At 38.3% G+C, this 20,397-nt stretch overlaps 1 protein-coding gene across 1 annotated transcript; it reads right to left on the bottom strand.

The window, feature by feature from the left end:
• Positions 1-1,064: 1,064 nt before the first annotated feature.
• Positions 1,065-17,333, bottom strand: LOC121430935. The gene is made up of 10 exons (XM_041628370.1): positions 17,194-17,333; positions 13,887-14,114; positions 13,221-13,298; positions 10,034-10,188; positions 9,170-9,314; positions 8,041-8,241; positions 6,939-7,391; positions 6,203-6,253; positions 5,292-5,406; positions 1,065-2,893 (listed from the first exon to the last, which is right to left on the bottom strand). The coding sequence occupies exons 1-10, from the start codon at positions 17,273-17,275 to the stop codon at positions 2,704-2,706; spliced, it is 1,698 nt and encodes a 565-aa protein (XP_041484304.1). The 5' UTR covers positions 17,276-17,333; the 3' UTR covers positions 1,065-2,703.
• Positions 17,334-20,397: the final 3,064 nt, after the last annotated feature.

Below are 20,397 nucleotides of genomic sequence, written 5' to 3' on the forward strand. Positions count from 1 at the left end.
CACTTTGCCACTCTCGACCAAGGTGCTAAAGGGGTACCCAGTAGGATGCGAAAGTCATTGTAGCTTGTCCAGTACTGTGTGCGCCTCACAGGCGACTGACTGGAATACTCCCCAGGTAGTGGAGGATGTGCACACGTTGTGTGCGGGAACGACTGATTGAATCCGATGACCGGGGTAATAATATATCTGTAAAGCTCTAAGACACGTCGTTCCGATGTATTAAGCGCTATAGAAAAGCGGATTATTATTATTATTTGTAAACCAAGGGGTCGGTTATTTTTATCAAGATATTATGTACGATTCCTATCGTGTCGTTAGGAATTTGTTCTGTAGGCATAAGTCTCATCGTGCCGCGTAGGACTGTAATGTGTCACTAACATGGACTGCCCGCTGGATGCTCTCAGCGTGTGTTACATTTTAGATAATTCATGTCATCTTGTATGGTAAATATGATCATGTATAGATAAATTGTGTCCTAGAAAGAGGAGTGCCTTACCTCTCAGTCATTCCGTCGGAAGGATCTTTTTTTAATTATTTTAAGAATGACAATTAGTAGAGAAGAGGAAGAAAAGGGAAATAGAAGAGCATAAATGGGATGTTGATGATAAAAATGGTAATGGCAAGAATAATACTATGTAGGAGATTTAGGATAATAAATGGTAGGAGAAGAAGAAAGTAGCAGAAGAAGACGAAGAAGTAGAAGAAGATGAAGAAGAAGAAGAAGAAGAAGAAGAGTAAGAACTATGATGATGAGGAGGAGGAGAAAGAGGAGGAGGACGAATAGGGGGAGGAAGAGGACCAAGAGGGGGAGGAAGAAGAGGAGAAGGAGAAGATGAAGAAGTAAAAAAAAAGATGAAGAAGGAGATAACAACAACGATGATGATGATGATGATGATGATGATGATGGTGATGGTGATGATAATGATGATGGTGATGATGATGGTGATGACGATGAAAAGGTGATGATGTAGAAATGGGAAAGAGAACAAAGACTAGTGACACGTATAAAAGTAAGAGGTCTTGGAATGACTTCGAAAAAAAAACATCAATGGCACAAATCATTTTCATAAATGGTTACATAACATTTTATCAAACATGTTACACGGGATTTCATGCATACTATACATAATAATTTACTATATGATACTATCTTATAAGCCTTGTAAAACAGCACAAGATGCCAAGCACCTAATTCTACCCCCCCCCCCTGGTCATTGCACTGATATAATATTTTAAAAACAATTGGTACGCAAACTTCTGTTTTTCATTCAAATTCATTACCGCATTTCTGGACAGTGTGTACATTATTTCTACAAGACATAACAATCTACTTGTGTGAAATGGTAATTATAATGACTTTACACTTCGTTTGGTACTTAGGCCAATTAATAGCAGGAAATTTCATTTAACATATAATTAGACGAAAACGATATAGATTTGCAATATTATATATCTACAATCCGAAATATTCGCATTTTTTTCTTGCACAACCAAATGCTGAATACTGACATCATCACCTTAACCCTGCCTCCGAAGATCTAAGACGGGTATTCTACTGTCGGGTGTTTCATCATGTTACGCGAGACTTTTCTAGCGACTGTTGCCCCTCTCTTGGGCGCTAAAATCAGATCCTCGGTCATTTTTATTTCCATCAATTGCATCAACTATGTCAACTGCTTTTGAAATCCAACATTTTTACCTTACAGTTATGATTTCAGCAATTAAAATAGATCTGGGGACGGTTCATAAAGGACTTGCAACTGTTGCAACTTTGCCATTTATGGCAACTACCAATGCAACCTTGGTTCCGATTGGCTGCTGACCCCTGTTACCATGGTAGTTGCCATTATGGCAAAGTTACAACAGTTGCAAATCCTTTATGTGGTCATTTCAAGAAACTTCAGGTCTGATAAGGGCTATAAGAAATACACTCACATTTCTGTTAACACAGAAACAATCTCATGTTAACATGAGTCGATCACCAGTCTTTCCTAAAAGTACACGTATCTTCAGAATAAGTTCATTATTTTACGAAAAGGTGACCAGGTTCTAACTTTGACAACTCTTCAACCCCGGGTATATATTAAAGAGCGGGAACAGGTCAATCGACACAAAAGTAGTAGTTATCATTTTTACTCAACAATAATGCTAGGCAATGATCCCGCGTCAGTCAAACCGCTACCATTGAGACACTCGTCTCAGTTTTAATACATACTTCTGTAGATGGGCGATAGAGAGTACATGCATAGAGCTATTACAGCTCCGTGGTACATGTAAATTTACAAGGAAATCAGCAAGTCTCCATTAGTTATGTGGGATAAATTGACTGGTGCTTAAACAAATAGTCTTAAAATGTACCTTTCAGATTTATTACTGATAATGAATTAGCCAAAAAACTAAAAATTTCTCTGCAGTAACATCCTTTATAGTTACTTGGTAAAAATATTATACCGGTATAGTGGGTTACCACTAAGGTTGGTTTATATTACAAGACCAAGACTGCAGTGGTACATTTTGGGCAGAAGAGCATGAACAGAAATGAGTAACTGAGGACTTGAAGTGGCTCCTGGTTCGAGTATGCTTTAAATCGATGACGTCGAGAGCAAGCCATTATCATGATCATCATAACACGCAGTTCTCGAGAGAACTGAAATGTTTAGTTTTAGTGCAAGTCTTCTTTAGAAAGAAGGTCTTCCATTATTTTTACAGTTCCTCGTCACTGCTGTCTTCCTCCCGGTCGGACCAGGGCCGTTTCGAAAACCGCTTGAAGCCTCTCCTAAACGACTGGTACCGAGGTCGGGATTGCGGCTGGGGTTCGTATGTAAACCCGGTGGTTTCACTGCCGAGCTGATATTCCATGTTCCGTTCGATCTGGATCTTGGAAGGGGACTTTCTGCAATGATGAATTCGTAAGGAAAGACTTCGGATTATACTTAAAGGTCAAGTCCACCCAGGAAAAAATGTTGATTTGAACAAACAGAGAAAAATCAAACTAGCATAACGCTGAAAATTTCATCAAAATACAGACGATGATGTCCCTCACTATTTATTTTTTCGTTTGTTTTTTGAATTATGCAACATTAAATTCTTTGCAGATTTAACAATAAGGACCAACTTGACTGAACCATATGGTATCAAATAATTCTACTTCCACATGTTCAGGGAGGAATTAATTGTTGTTTCACTTGACAATGGGGATACAATTAGGATATTTTATAATTCATACAATAAATTGCGAAAGAAATAGTGAGTGGATGACGTCATTAGGCTTCTCAAATCTCAATTGCATGTCACTGAGTTGTGCATATAACTGTTTTATGAAATAAAGCGAAACTTAAAATGTGCTTACTTCTTTATTTTACATCCTATTAGGATGAAATTTTCAGTGTTGTACTTGTTTTCTCTTTGTATTCAATACAACTTTCTGTTGGGGTAGACTTGTCCTTTAAGAAATGATGATGGCATATATAAGCTAAGCTGAGGTAGCAATTGTTGCTGTTAGGAAGCTGATGCAGGAACCACAAAACGTAATCGATGAGTCTGATGAAGCGAGACTACAAACAGTGTATGTACGAAGTAGTCTCGCCGCATCAGAACGGTGTGTTGGCTCAGTTGGCAGAGCGTCCGCCAAAGATGGGAGCTGCTGCTACCATTTTTTTGGCGATCAACAATTCAGGGAATAGGCCTATACTGCCCGCCCATGACAAAAGGGAGTATGGAACAATTTTTTCAAAATTCACTTTTTCATCCCAACCTGTTGTAATAGTCATGTTACACAACCTGCACCATATTGCAACTCCCTTAATACCATAATTAATGAGTAATTAAGATATTAAAAAGGAAGTATCTTGTGTTTCAAGAGTTAAGAGCGAGTTAAGGGTGGCTTACAATCTCAGCTTATCCCCTGAACAAACAAGAGTAGCAAGCCTGAATGCACAGACACAATACCATGTCATCTTTAGATACTTGTTTGCAAAGAAAAACACATGACAGAAGGAAGCAGAGCTTGAGTTCAATGCTACTTTATGCATTGCTTGATTATTTAGCTTTTTCCTGAACCATGACTTGTATGCAGTGCATATTAATTATAATAGGTTGATACAATTAATATATAAATAATTCTAAAATCTCTATTATACTGGATTTTATGAAGACGGTTCTATGTGGTACTTGCACTATGCAGTACCAATCGACTTCATCATACATTATGATCTGGAAATTGGCGTCTCTCGTTTCCATGGCAATTATTAAACTACCAACCCCCTTTTTCTATATCAAGAGTTTTCAATAATTACACTATTGTTTAGTTCTCTGCTTGAAAAATAGTGAGAAATACAGCAGACCAAATACACGATATATACATGTGTCCATGAACATGGACTCAAAATACATATTTACATATTTATGATTGAGGGTAGCCAACAGTTACCATTGATATTTTAAAACATGTTAATTTTGTTGTCTTTTGTTTTGGGGTTAAGATATATTGCTGTTTGAGCATTTCCCACAAAAAGAAGACCCATTTTGAATATTTGCTTCCTTTTGTCATGGTTAAAGAGTGGGAGTAACTTCAGGAAACCCAGTACAAAAGGAAGTATGGGACATTTTTTCGTAAAATATGCCGGGCAACCACAAAATTCATAAGTGGTCAAATAGTATACCGGACTGACTACAAAACTGGTACAACAGCTTTGGATCAAATTCAAACACTTCTTGGGGCTGTTGAAAAAACATGTTTTGCTTCATAAAATGAAATCACTGTAATGTCCCATACTTCCTTCTGTCATGGGTGGGCAGTATAGAGCTACGATGATTTGTCGGTGCACAATTTCTGTGCCGGGCCCACGATCAATTGGGCAAAAAGAATTTTCGGAGTACTTCTCTTTCAGATTTCATTTCGAACAATAAAATTTTGATTTTTTTTTCTTTCATTTTCATCAGACGTACGGCTGATGTTTCCAGAAAAAAATGGAAATATAGCTGTAAATTCCACATCGGTTTTAGCCAGGTCGATGTATGAATGGAGGGTGCTTATTCGTGTTTTATCACATCAATAGTTTAACTCTTAATATTAATCAATCGAATTCTGGATATAAAAATAATAATAATTTCTGATGCCGAGAAAATATACCCTATTTTGAGGGGGTCCTGTTTCTACGAAATTAAAATATGAATTTAAGTTATGTATTTCCCCTAAAGAGTAAAGCCAGTTGCAATCGCGTTTAAATTTTTTTAGGTTGTTTTGGATTGCAACTCTTACTCGAATTCGTAACGGGATCGATATCACTTACTTTCTCTTGCAGGCCTTCTTGAAAATGACTATGACGATGATCGGAATTAACAAAATTAAGAAAGTTCCTCCGAGAGCGATGAGAATGGAATGTTCACTGATCATTGTGAATAAATCTGTGCAGAAGAAGAAAAACAATAACATTTTTTTTTTAACTAGGATGGTTTATTTGATTAATAGTGATAATAAAATAGTACAGGATTTGTATAGCGCACCTATCCACATGATCAAGGTATCGTATATTGCCCCTATATTACTAGTAGAAGTAGTAGTAGTAGTAGTGGTAGTAGTAGTAGTAGTAGTAGTATAGTAGTAGTATTACTACTATTATTATTATCATTATCATCATCATCATTATCTTCATCATGCTATTATTATTTCTATTATTATTACTATTATCATTACTGCTATATCATCGATTGTTTTTACAGCAGAATTATTATCAGAAATTAATACAAACTAGATCTGGGTCATAGCAATTAATCGTATGCTAGATTTCCACGATTAACAGATTAACCGCACATAATTATTTTAGTCATTGCCAATGTGCCATCAACCGTTTAAGAATGTTTTATACGATGATTTGCTAATTTGTATGTTACGGGCCAATGATGTGCACTCGGCTTTAATATTTAATGATAACCGTGATGAAATGTTTAGACTTGGAGCATTTTAGAACAACATGTAGTTAGGTTTCTGTGAAATAAAGTAGTACAAAACATACTACTTGTTAATGGTATTGTTGAAATCATTCATTATTGATGACCAACTAATAATTCCACATTGCATCTGTTCTATGTTTTATTTGGAAGTATTCCTCTAATATTAAAACATAACTGAAATCAGATATCGTCTCTCTTTCTTGACGTTCTTCCCTCAAACTGAACCACTGGAATTGAGAGTAATACTTACTGAACGCTTTTTGTGCGCCTGCTTCATTGTCTCCCGTCTTGTTTCCTGGAGCTGAGAAACAAAAAGAAAGAAAATATGCAGAGATGAGAAAAAAATTAAGTATAATAATTCAGACTAAACCCATGAAATGAGTATTATTCACCAGTTCCAAAGTTGCCACCCCCCCCCTTCCCCTTATGGACCAGTTGTCCAATTTTATTCCATCTTGCTCGGCTACATAGATTAGCAGCCTGCTGTCAATTAAAAACAGTAAAAAAAAATGTCTGAACGGTATCTTCTACGGTCACCGTTGCCAGTGTAGTGGTGACGCGCCAGCATCGCGTCGGTTCACATCGTGGTGGTGTTAGGTTATTATCGACCCTTCTAAAACTATTCTTCTTGCTCCAATTAAAGTCAACATATCGTAAAGGCATGCATAGCTATTTCTTATACGTCAGGTAGTATGGGGGATAAAAATTAAAAACTGCGATAAATGGGGTTTATAATACAATTTATTACCGCAAATATGTGACGCAGCAGTTGCTGGGAAGTAATATTTTAATGAGACTGCCAAGAACATTTAATCCTTGTTAGTTGTTTTGAACAAAAGTTCGTAGAAAATCATTATGTGGAATATCAATGCCCCTTTGGGGTATTACCTTATTTATAACGAATCTACGATACATTTATTGTATACTAGTAGTAATAAACGACAATCATCATCATCATCATAATGATTATGATAATAAAGACTTACCTGTTGTTGGTTTTGAAATGTAATCGGTATAATTTGTAACGTCATTAACTCTCTCTTCCACTGCCATTGTTGTCGTCTTTGTGCTCTCACCAGACGTCATTTCTTCGGTCGACTGCCTTTCCGAAGTCATTCCCTTGGTCATAGATTCCGATGTCGACGATGACGGTTCATCAGAGGGCATCGTCGTCTTCGGTGTCGTGACAACTGGAACCCTGATTTCCTCCGTGGTCGTTCGCTCTTCCGTCAGCATCATCTTGCTGCTTTCTGCGGTGGTCGTTTCACGCGCAGTGGTTCTTCGTTCCGTCGTCGTTGGCGTCGTCGTTCTCACCGGTTCTTGCGTTGTCGTGGTTTTCATTGTCGTAGTCGTCTCTCTCATCGTTGTAGGGGGTGTAGTAGTCATTCTTGTGGTGGTTGGTTCGGTGGTTGGTGCAGGCGGGCTGGTCATTTTGATCACTGTAAAAAATAATATTTCGTTTTCAGGTCGTTACAAAACATGAGTATATTTCCGCGGACGATGTCGGAGGAATGAATGGATTCAAGCTCCGTGGAAAATGAGGGTAATAACAATAAAGACGATGATAGTTAAAGAAATGCAACGACCCCGGCTTGTAACGTACATGTAGCGCCTATAAATACATGTATTCTACACAACGTTAGAACCCCTCCCTTAAAAAAATAAATACACAGAACAATAATTTGTTCTTAAGACAAATTATGTTCCAAGATTTTTTTTCTCTTTTTCCCCTTTCTTTTCAAGTAATGGTACTGAAAATTGTATAGATTATCTTTGATAAGCTGATCAAATTTCTGGTTGCTCATTGGAATTGATTGATACATTTTTGCACCCCCCCCCTCCGATAAATAAACAAAATATTGCAATAATTGCACATCCAAAGTTCAAATACCCCCCCCCCCCCCTCTCCCCTCCGCTGCCTCACTAGTGTCCCGTTGTATAAAATCCATTTGATGAGGTCATTATGCAATGGAAACTCCCGGGACAACAATGCGCAACTGCCAATCAAACTGAAGGGCTCTACATGTATATGAATTTCCCAGTTAATTTCCAGTAAATGGTATATTTTAAGCAACGAGATTTACTTACAGGCACAGTAAGGAAGAGGGGTACTCCACGTGACCCCCATACCAGGTCCTCCGGGGGCGAGAACACATTGAATGGCGTCTATCCCGAGAAGCTCGTAACCGGGCATGCATGCAAACCTTACGATGTCTCCAAACATGAAGCGAGAGTCGAGCTGAACACCGTTCTCCGGGGTTCCCGGGTTTTCGCATTCTCCCATATTCACTAAACAAGGACAAAAATGGTCAGATTACCCGACTTCTAAGAGATATGACTGCTTGTTAGTTAGGAAATCAAAGAGCCGACGACAGCCCAATGTCCCCGTCAAAAAGGAGAGGGCTCCATCAAACTTTAAAAAAAACTCCTACGCGTCGAGTAACTACATGTATACTATCCTCGAGGGCTGTACATTCTGTGAACATGGTGAATATCTCATGAAACAAAAAGTCGCTGACTTTCACTGATAACTGTTATAAGCTACTAAAATCCTTGTATCTGATTGGCCCATATCAAATAAGCCTGTCTGACAAGATGTTTCATGAAACATTCATATTAAAGACATATCATAGGCGAATGAAAAAATTGTGTTTGTCGTGATTAAACAGCATTATAGTTTCAAGAGCGACGTTGTTTCTCATACACAGAAACTATCATTGGCAAAGGTAAACTGTTGTTGTTGTGAATTTAAAGAGATTGTTACAATAATAAAATTAAATTCAGGTAATTCATTTTCCTCATTCAATGTTCATATCCATACCCCTACTTTGCCCATTGCTGTAAAAGTGGAAATTTTCGCGTGTTTCGCGGCAAGATCGGCGAGCTCAAATTTAAAAACCCGCGAATATGTTTTGAAGCCGCCAAGCGCGAAAAATTAATCCCGCGAAAATAACAGCGTTTACAGTGTTCCAACGGGTGACATGACACTTGTTCGGTGACAATTGCTCCGGGCTATCATAATATTTCGTCTAAGATATAGGGTAAGGGTTGTAATGGGGTTTTCTGTTAGGGTCAGGGTTAGGGTTTAGGAAAGGGTATAGTGTAAATCCGGGGTTAAAGTTGGTCATTCCAATAATGTGTGGATTTAGTTTGCTGCGGAGCGATTGTCGCCGGAGCAAATGTCATGGGACCGTTGCAACATATTTCATTTATTTACCATCGAAGACGGAGAGTTTGTCCGTGTCTGTTCGGTTCCCTCCACAGACCTGCCCGAAATCACCGGGACACGGTGTCTGGCACTGCGCGTCAGAAAGCTTGGTATGGTCTCCAATCTCAGATTCTACTAAACCACAATAACACTCCTATTATATGTCAAAGAAAATGGGATTGATCTTATTTTAGTGATTAAATTATACACAAGGATCCTGGTATTTTTCAATTGCCCCAAATCACCTTATTTTATTTTCCCTTATATTCCGCACGTTTTATTCATTTTGTATTTACGAATGGCGATATGGAATACTGAATAGATGCTTGTGAAACCCAAAAAGGAATTACATTTCAAGAAACTGGACGGAAGAAGAATTAAAATAAAATTGACTTATAAATAAAGGAAGCCACATATTGTCCCTTAGATAAGAACTTTATGCAGCGGGTAATAATTTCATCCACCATGCATGCACAGACCAGATCGGTAATTTTTTTTATTCGATATCAATTTTTGAATGTTAAAGATCAGTTCATTCTGACAAAATCCATATCCGTATGTATTGTTGTGAAAACCGAACTTGTATTGTTGTGAAAACTGATATCATGGCAATTGTGTATGATATGAATGGTCATAGAGGAAAGTAGCATATTAAAGCAGGGAGATAATAATGTTATACCAAAGCAGCTAGCTAATCAGTATTCTAAGAGACATAGAAATGAATCTACAACCAACCCCAAAAAACGGGAAAATGCTTCATGGTCATTATGACCCCCTCCACATGACTTTCTTAAGGTTTTTAGAAATAACTTTTTTCTATGACTAAACTTCATCAGTCAACTTGTGAGTAAAATGCGTAAACTCGAAACTCACATTTCCATTTTTCAGACCATATAATCGGTAATGCCGGAACATACAGAACTGCCGGCATCGGTCCACTGTCATGTCGGGCTCGACAATGACGTTGTCGACGAGCGTCGATGTCAGGGCTCCAAATGTATCTTGAAAACATCCAAGGTAGCCCGGTTCTTCAATGAAATGAAAACAAATCGCATAAACGTAGGGTTAGGGTTACATACCATCGAAAAGAGCAGGCGTCAAAAAATATATCATTGCATGTTAAATAAAGGGAAAATGTACTTGGTTACTCATACTGGGTTCAGAAAATTTGTATAGCCTAAAACTCATCTTAGACAAATAAATGTTGTATTAAAAAATGTCACCCAGATGATAATAAAAAATTAAATAAATGTGTAAATTACAAACCATTGTGGCTTATCCTGGTAAACTTAATTTTACCCTTTTAGCAAAACAAATGAAAATTTCGATTTTTAAGGAAAATCGTTTCCATTTTGCATGTATGGATTCAGTAAGGTGAGAAAAATACTTAATTAAGTTATTACATTGATGGTAGACAAAATGATGGTTGACGAAATAATGGTTAACTAGAAATGACTGAGACGATGATGAATGAATGGATTAGATAATGGTGGACGAGGAGATGGTTGATGACTTGATGGTTGACGAGATAAAGGCAGATAAGATGGTGGGTGACGAGATGAGTTACTAGTTGATGAAGTTAGGCTTGACAAAATATTAGTTGACGATATGATGGTTGACGACAAGATGATAGATGATAAGATAATGGTTGACGAGGAGATGGTTGGCAACATGATGGAAGAAGAGGTGATGGTTGATGTGGTGATGTTTGATGATATGATGGTTGACGATATGGTGGATGACGTGATGACGGTTGACGATGTTAAAGTTGACGAGATTATAGTTGACGACATAATGGTGATGAGATGATGGTTTGCGAGATGATGGTTAACTTGACAGTGGTTGATGAGATAATGGCTGACGAGATTACTGTTGGCCAGACGAGGTGATTGCTAAAGATATAATTGTTCGACGAGAAAGTTATTAACGATGTGATGGTTAATTGGATGATGGTTAATGAGATGATGAGATGAAGTTTGTAATATGATACTTTGAAAAATGGTGGTTGACGAGATTGCTAATAAGATGAAATGTTGGTTTACAAGATGATGGATAACGATATGATGGTTGACGAGGTGATGATTGACGAGTGAGTGGCTGACGAGTTGATGGTTGACGAGGTGATGGTTGACGAGTGAGTGGTTGACGATGTGATGGTTGACGAGTGAGTGGTTGACGAGTTTATGGTTGACGAGATGATTGTTGACGAGTTGAGGGTTGATGAGCTGATGATTGAGATGACGGTTGGCAGAATGATGGTAGACGAAATGCCTTTTTATATGATGGATAATGATAGAATGATTGATGAGACGATTATGAGCGGAATGGTGGTTGACAAGTCAACGGTTGACGAGATAGTGGGTGACGACTCAGTGGATGTAGTGGCTGACGAGATAGTGGTTGACGAGATAATGGATGACGAGATAGTGCTTTAAGACTTAGTGGTTGACGAAATAATGGTTGACGAGATAGTGGTTGACGACTCAGTGGCTGACAAGATACTGGTAGACAAGATGATGCTTTAAGACTTAGTGGTTGACGAAATAATGGATGACGAGATAGTGGTTGACGACTCAGTGGTTGACGAAATAATGGTTGACGAGATAGTGGTTGACGACTCAGTGGCTGACAAGATACTGGTAGACAAGATGATGCTTTAAGACTTAGTGGTTGACGAAATAATGGATGACGAGATAGTGGTTGACGACTCAGTGGTTGACGAGATAGTGGTTGACGACTCAGTGGTTGACGAGATAGTAGTTGACGACCTAGTGGTTGACGAGATAGTGGTTGACGACTTAGTGGTTGACGAGATAGTGGTTGACGAGATAGTGTTTGACGACTTAGTGGTTGACGAGATAGTGGTTGACGACTCAGTGGTTGACGAGATAGTAGTTGACGACCTAGTGGTTGACGAGATAGTGGTTGACGAGATAGTGGTTGACGATGTAGTGGTTGACGAGATAGAGGTTGACGAGATAGTGTTTGACGATTTAGTGTCTGACGAGATAGTCGTAGACGAGATGATGCTTGGAGACTTAGTGGTTGACGAGATAATGGTTGACAATATGTTGGTTGACAGGGTGGTGAATGACGAGATGATGGTAGGTGAGACTGTGGAATTTTGGTTGACGAAATGATTAAAGAGGCGGTTGAAGACATGACGGTTGACTAGTCGAAGGTTGATGAGATGATTATTAATGAAGACGACGCTTGGCAAAATGACGGTAGACGAGATGCTTGAGTAGATAATGGATGATGATATGGTGAATAATTAGACGATTGCTGCCAGAATGGTGGGTGACGAGATTGTTGACAAGATAAAATTTCATGTAATGTTAGTTACAAAATGATGGTTGATGAGATGACTGTCGGAAGATTGGTGTTGACGACATAGTGGTTGGCGAGATAATGGTTGACGACATAGGGGTTGATGGGAGATGATGGTTGATAACATGATGGTTGACGAGATTGTGGTTGAGGAGTTGGTTGTTTACGACATAGTGGCTGACGAGATGATGGTCGATGAGAGAATGCTTTCACGGGATGACGGTTGGCAGAATGATGGTACACAGGATTGTTGATTAGATTATGGTTGGTGATATGATGATTATTGAGATTATTGTTGGTAGAATGGTGGTTGGCGAAACCGTCGATCAGATGATGGTTAGTAAAATGATGGCTAACGGAATGATGGTTGACGAGATAATGGTATTCCAGATGCTGGCTGACGATTTAGGGATAGACGAGATCATGGTTGATGAGATGAAGATTAATGATATAGTGGTTAGCAGGATAATGGCTGACAGGTTTGTTAATAAGATGTTGACCGGTGAGATGATACTTAATGAGATAATTTCTGGCGAAATGGTGGTTGACGAGATTTTTGATAAGATAATGGTTAATAAAACGATGGTTGACGATATGACGGATCAAAAACTTATGCTTGACGAGATGATGAATGATGAGACGGTTGTTGTCGAAGCCGATTGTTGAGAAATAATGGTTGGAATATCTGTGGTTGACAGAATGGTTGTTGTGCACTACTTTATCATCTTACCGTGACACTTGACTCCTGTGAACTGGTAGCATGGATATGTAGGATGGTAGTTAATGCAATCATATAAAGCGTTTTCGGCTGCAACAGAAAATAAAAATTGAAATTTAAGACCCCGAAAATATGCCAATGGCTGTGTTCGGAGAGGAACTGGTAACAAAATATCCCCTCCTTTTTTGTATGGGTCAGGAGAAGAGATGAGGGGAAAAATCAAGACAAAAATACGTAAAATGGAATCAAGACATATCTTAATGAGCAAATAATACAGTATGTTTATATTTCGTTGGACACTGCCCAAATTGCAATTTCATACGATAACTAGGCATACATTCCTGTGCGTCGTGTGGACTTACAGCCGGAGTTCTATAAGTAATTATATGCACCCCCCCCCCCCCCCTCCCTCATCAATTTTGAATGGAAATGTTTCATGTTGACAACTTCAAGTAAACCCTGAGGTGCAATATCTTTATCACATTATTGTGCGTTTATGTGTGTTTGGTTTGGTTTAATTATGAATACTTTATATTGTTATTATCTCCAAAAGGTAACTGCCTTATAAGCAGGACTTAATTCGAGAACAGAACATGAATAAATGCAGCGATATTACCTTTTTTGAAATATTATGAACATTGCGAAAAAAAAAGAGAAAAAAGTGAAATCACAACTTACTCCCAGAGCATCTCCACTGGCGGGAGAGCAGAAGCGAACCTCCAGCTTGCATCACGTTCGGGTATCCCGCGATGGCTCCCGGGAATCCTAGCTGCCTGCAGACGACTATGGCTTCGTTTATCCCCCATTCTTTGTCGCAGGTACCGAACCAGCCCTTGCTCCCGAGATATATCTCCACTATACCGTCGCTCCTGGGAGGCGACATGGGGTTACCCCATAGTCGCACATCTGTGTGATCAGGAAAAGGTGATATTCATGAGAGGGAGGATGCAACCATTGTGTTAAATGCTTGAAATAACAGGGGACCGTTGAATGAAAGTTGTCAGCAATGACAAGTTGTCTTTCTTCGACAGTTACCACAGTAACAGTCAGAGGCCGGTGCCTTTCAGAAAATCGTGACCAAGAATTTCACTTAAGTTGTCAGCACTGACAATTTAGTCAGTGCTAACAACTTTCGTGAAACACTCCCCTGGTCACGTTCGTGGATATTTTTCATTATAGAGAGTTTTCGCTATCACTACGTAGCCGCTCCTTACAACGCTCCAATTCCTTTGGAAATCCAAGTCAAATCACAAAAAATAGAGAGCTGAGAGGCTTTTGTCGAAAATTGGTAAACCGAGACAACAGATCCCGACCGGACGAATAACTGCAATAAATGTCATTGTCCAGAATCACGAGATAACGCAGCAGTTCCGGTCCACCAACTTTCGACAAAAGCCTCTCGATCAGATCTCCATTGTCATTTGACTCCTTGGTTGTACAGAATAGAAATCGATGTGTACTAGGATCATCTGAATGAAGAGCGATATCTGGTAGCAGCGAAGGGCTAGGGGGTTGGGTCAATGGGATATCAAATCTCCCATATGTAGTAAACGAAGAGGAGGACTCGAATTTTGGGTAAAAAAGGAGGTAAACAAATTTGAAATTAAAAAAATGCGTCATGTAAGGCTATGTTATTCCTGTTATTCAAATAAAATAGAGAAAGGGACGAAAAATACAGGGCAAACCCCCTTCTCATCAATTTACCCTGGCACCGACCTTGAATGGTAGGAAGGTTCATGATAAGACTAACGAATAACAAACACAAAAATTGCAAGTTGCAACTGAATATGTATTGTTATTTCATTCATTTTACTCAGAAGGATATTTTGGCTCGTATGACTATTATCAAAAGTAGACGGAAATATTGGGGTTATAAAAAGAAATTTACATCATCACTAAAACGTGTAACTTTTCCTTACATTTTTAAGTCATGATTCTGCAAAAAATAAACACATATTATTAGAAAGACAAAAACATAAATATGGAGAATTCCAATCACTTCCTTGTACGATTTAGTTTAAGTTCAAGTTTTTATTTTCATTTCCATCATTAACCTTATAAGCAAATACAAATCAAACATACCAACAATTATCGTTAGATGCACTAGCCGACCTATGGGGGACAGACTCTGACGATTCACAACCAATGCAAAGGACGCATCCCTGCCCCTCCCCCCCCCCTGACGAGCTTGAAAATCTCTTTTTTCCCCTGACGAGCTTGAAAACCTATTTTGCCCCCCCCCCCTGACGTTTCTTGCTTGTCAATATTTTTCCTGGTACGAAATCCTTTATTTATGATTGAAGACCTTTTTTTTTGCTTGTCAAATTTTTCGGCGGACGGTTCCCCCCCCCTGTGGAAAATCATAGGTACGCTACTGGTTAGATGTGATTGTCCTGCTGGTTTCCCGGAGTATCTTGGTCAGATGAAGGTCGGAGTAACTCTGTCCAGACGTGCACTACTCCCACCTTTCCCCCAACTGGGCTTCCTTTGACCAAAAATCCAATATCTGGGTCGTGATTTGTCTCTGCAATTTTAATCCGTTCATAAAAGAATTTCACTCGGACCCGGATCTCTCGTCAGATCGAGGCTATGATTAGACTAACAATACTGAATAGCGCCATCTTTTGTTCAGATTAGGAAAGATGATAAAATCTCAGGATATTGGAACAACTAACTTTCTCGAAAAGATTGCAACATGCGGCTACCTTAATTTGACTTTAAAAAAAAAAATGCCTAAAGATCTGCAAACATGGAGAAATCGATACATTGTGGTTCCCGATCTTTCCAAGTCTCACTAAAAGTGGAGCCAACAGGCGGCCAGGGTTAGGATTAGGATAGCTTTTTCCAAATCTCCAGATACGAGTAAAGAGCGGAATTATGAACCAATGACATAAGTGTAACAGCAATGCAACGGTCACATCGGCGAAACCTACTCAGGCCGACCAAATCTATAACGTTATTTCTAATGAAAAAAAAAATTGATCAGTTTTGGTGTGACTGGTGGCATTACAGTTCTATGCTCACAACACATTATGGAGTTCTCACTCCATAATGTACGGCGGATTCAAGAACATAGAAAATACATTGCCAAATTTCCTTCAAGGAAATACAGAAACCAAGATGTCTTTGTCAAGAACTGGCGACTCAAAAAAGCAGTTTCGTTCCAGACTCTGGCAAACGAAGTAATTGCAATTTTGACATTTTTCGTCAGCTCCAAAACTTATAGGACGACACTGCCGTTCCGGTTCCCCAATTTTCGACAAAGACCTCCCAGCTGTTTTTTTTTATTTATTGACGGACATTTTCTTGCCAATGCGTCGGAAGTCTACATGTACACTACTACGCAGCTTGTAATGAACATAAATGGTAAAAGTTTTGGAAATGAAATTGATGCAAAGATAACATTGAAGAGGGGTCATACAGGGGTGAGATAGATTTCAGATGCTATTGTATGCCCTTTCTACCGTAAGTCATCACACGATGAATTGGTCTATGATGTATATGGGGCGTCGTATAAGTGGCTAAGGAATTTTGATTCTGCGTTTACACTTGTTAAGTCTATCGTACGATTCCTTGTGTTAGACACCGTAGAGGTGAAAGCACAGGACCATTCGGAGGCACTACAGGGATCCTGCGATGTATTTGTAGTGATTGTACGATGTTCGTGCGCTGATCGTAGGGCGTTCGTACAATATACCACTGTCCTTTTTGCTTAACGTATGAAGCCCGTATAATAGGACAGATCGTACGATGTTCCCACGACTCTGTTCTAAAATTAAAATTGAGCCTTACGATAATCGCGAATCCGTAAAAAAATTGCACGATCACCGTACGTCACCCTGAGTATATCACACGAATAACGGGGTATAATCAACCTACGATCACAAAATGGCGATTGCAGATCAATATGTACGCGGGACTTAGGATTCAGCCAGATTCACTTCTAAAGAGATAAATTATTTAAATGTCAAGCTTTGAAACTTACCCCATACTTGTCTTGAAGAGCATTCCAAAATGCAGATTCCTAACCAAAAAGCACAAGTGGTTACGAACCTCGAAATGTTCATTGTCACTTTCTCCTTTTCTACAAGGAAAAACAAATATGTATCACCATAGAATCTTAGAAGAAAAGACAATAATATCCAGACCGATGCTATTAATCTTATAAAATAGAATAAGGTTACTTCTATGTCTTTTTCCTTTTGTAATCTTGTATTCGGTCTCCAAAATGCTCCAGTGATGACCTGTGTGGACTGGTAGACAACTAAAAGCTAGTATGAATGATTATCCAGCTGCTCTGCATATTCATCTTGATGATTACAAACAGGTTCATGTACTAAATCGAGTTGTTAGAGGTGAAAAGGGGAGAAAATGGACCCCCCCCCCCCCCCTATCAACATAGTCTACCATGAGAATGCTCCGGTTCCGGGTTGCTTCCCTTGCAACTTAACTTTTTATCATTAAAAAAATAGAATGGTCAATAATAGATATAAACCTCATTTTAATTACCAATTTAAATATGTGAACTAAGAGCAAGTAGTCCCCCCCCCCCCCCATCTTTTTGCAAAGAAGTCATGAAATCGCCATCTTGATACCAAATGCGTAATCTCAATTCTAGTATTGTTATGCGTCACTTATACGAACGCAATTCCGGCATACATAGTGGTTCGTGGTGAGTTACCGAGGTGACTTTATATTCACGACTTCCACGTTATTGTATTAATAAGCCCAATTGACAGGTTCTTATATGCGTCATTTTATTTATAGACACACTGTTTTCTCAAATAAGCAAAAACTGTCCCGATCGAAATGCAATAATCATATCGCTATTTAAGTATTAATAGTGTGTGAATCAGCTTTCAGTGGGTTTTTTTTCGCTAATAAAATAATGATTGTTCAATTTGATTTTTTTATTGGAAACCTCAATAGTGAATTAGTATAACTTGTATTGTTTAATATGCGCTTGGTCGCTTTGCTCCCCGCACGTTTGCTTATGAGAAAGGGTGACAACCACATTGTTTGCACGGGCACTGCTCGGTCTGCAAATGAGGAGGGGGCGGAGGCAGATCTGCTTCTGTCAACATCTCATAATTTACGGAGGTCTTAAGATCTAGACCTCAAAATTTCTTTCAGTGAACTTGATATTCTCTTTATTTCCTTTATCAAAATGCACCTTTCTACTTTAGATGGGATTTAGCTTATCTTAGAAATTTAAAACGGTATCTCACTTTCTTTTTTTTCCAATTCAATGACAATAAATCATTCAGAGGAAGGCACTATAAATGCGAATATTGCGTTTAATTCCAAAGGGTATTTTAAACCATTCACCAAAGTAGCTGATACGCATAAAGTGCATTTTAATACTTCGATGGAATAACTTTTAAGCAACAGTTATGGAAGCACGAGTTTTATCTTCTGATCATTACACTTACAAAGCAATCGATTTATCATAAAATACGAATTTCTAATTAAATTCCAATCTCGAATTTAAAGTTCATTCTGTGAAACATATGCCACTTTGTTGTACACTAGAATATTGGATTTTTTTGCGAACATCATGTGTAATTTGTTTTGATTTTGGTATACCTGATGTTGCATGTCATAATTAACATGTGACGTCAGTCACATGAGTGAGTTCAACTCCAACCGATCAACTGTGCACGGTTCGATTAAACGAAGTAGCTTTGATCAATCCGGATCCTTTTGTGTTGGTCTGACTGCGACGTGACAACCGGTGAGTCAGATAGTGCGTGACCTCACTTCCGCTTCCGGTTCGAAAGCAAGAACGGCCCAAAGTTATCATTTGATCGGTATTTTGTTTTATATAGATGAACCTGACAAAGGGTATATTTTAGAGGCATCCGTGTGCAAAAGAAATTATAAGTTTTGAATTGATTGAATGATAATATGATGTAACGCGCTATGGGCCATTCTGGGAAAAGCGCTTTATCAAAAATGGCTATTATTATTATTATCATTATTATCATTATTATTAGTAGTAGTAGTAGTAGTAGTGGTATTATTATTATTATTATTATTATCATTATTATCAACATCATCATCATTATTATTATTATTATACCTACTTCATGTGCCTTTAACGGCTCAGTTATGATTATTAAACATGACAGAAAATAAGTCTTTTTTCAAAATACAGTCAAACCTGTGTTATTGGCCACCTGTCTATAGTGGCCACCTGCCTAGAGTGACCACTAAAACTGATTCCCATGGAGGCAGATTGTGTGTATAAGAACCTGTCTATAGCAGCCACCTGCCTATAGTGACCACTGAAAACGATTCCAATGGAGGCAGATTGTGTGTATAAAAACCTGTCTATAGCAGCCACCTGTCTATAAAGGCCACATTTTGTGTTTCCCTTGGGTGGTCACTATAGACAGGTTTCACTGTAGTAGTAAATAAATGAGGGTAATATACAATATTTTCAATTACATAACGCTTAACACTTTACTTTATTAGAATTCACTTATTTCTCTAAAGTAATACGGCATTATTGCATGGGTAGTTTTTTTACTGTCAGACAATTGCAATGAATGCAAAAACTACAAAATCTTGCAGGAAGAATTATTCTAAAAATCGATCCATATTTGCATACTTCATCCTCATACATCCATGATATCTTGAAATGGAAGACTTTAAATACCCGGCAAAAGGAACATATGTACGTAATGATGTTTAAAATTTTGAATAATTTCGCACCTGATTATATGAAAACACAATTTTCTCGTAAATCATACCCTTACTCTCTCCGTACAGAAAATCACCTCAGTCTCCCCAAACCAAAGTCAAACAGCTGTAAACGGACATTTTTGTATAGGGGGCTACACTTTATAACAAATTACCAATTCATTTATCGTCTAGTTCAACGATTCAGTCCTTTAAATCAAATATTCAATTGTATCTCGGTTTTCCATAATGATTTTGCCTGTTGTTGCATTTTCTTTGGGGGGGGGGGGGTGGGTAGTGATTTTTCATTCTTTTCATGCATTCGATTAAGTTTTGTGTATATTTTGTATATTTGTTTTATATGCATGTATTTATGTTTTAAGGACCCCATGGAAGAACAGTGGTATCTTATTGATACCGCTGAAATGGGCCATCCTCCATCTGTATGTTATGTTAAATAGATCATGTATATATTTTATTTTTTATATGGAAATAAATAAATACA

Source organism: Lytechinus variegatus, chromosome 17 (assembly GCF_018143015.1).
Source record: "Lytechinus variegatus isolate NC3 chromosome 17, Lvar_3.0, whole genome shotgun sequence".
Lineage (NCBI taxonomy): Eukaryota > Metazoa > Echinodermata > Echinoidea > Temnopleuroida > Toxopneustidae > Lytechinus > Lytechinus variegatus.

Excerpts from the sequence above, each read along its gene's own strand:
- LOC121430935 (XM_041628370.1), bottom strand. The coding sequence starts at position 17,275 with ATGAACATTTCGAGGTTCGTAACCACTTGTGCTTTTTGGTTAGGAATC. Across the intron at positions 8,242-9,169 it reads CAAACTCTCCGTCTTCGATG|TGAATATGGGAGAATGCGAA; the intron begins GTAAATAAATGA and ends GTCCTTGTTTAG. Across the intron at positions 2,894-5,291 it reads AAGAAGGCCTGCAAGAGAAA|AAAGTCCCCTTCCAAGATCC; the intron begins GTAAGTGATATC and ends TCATCATTGCAG.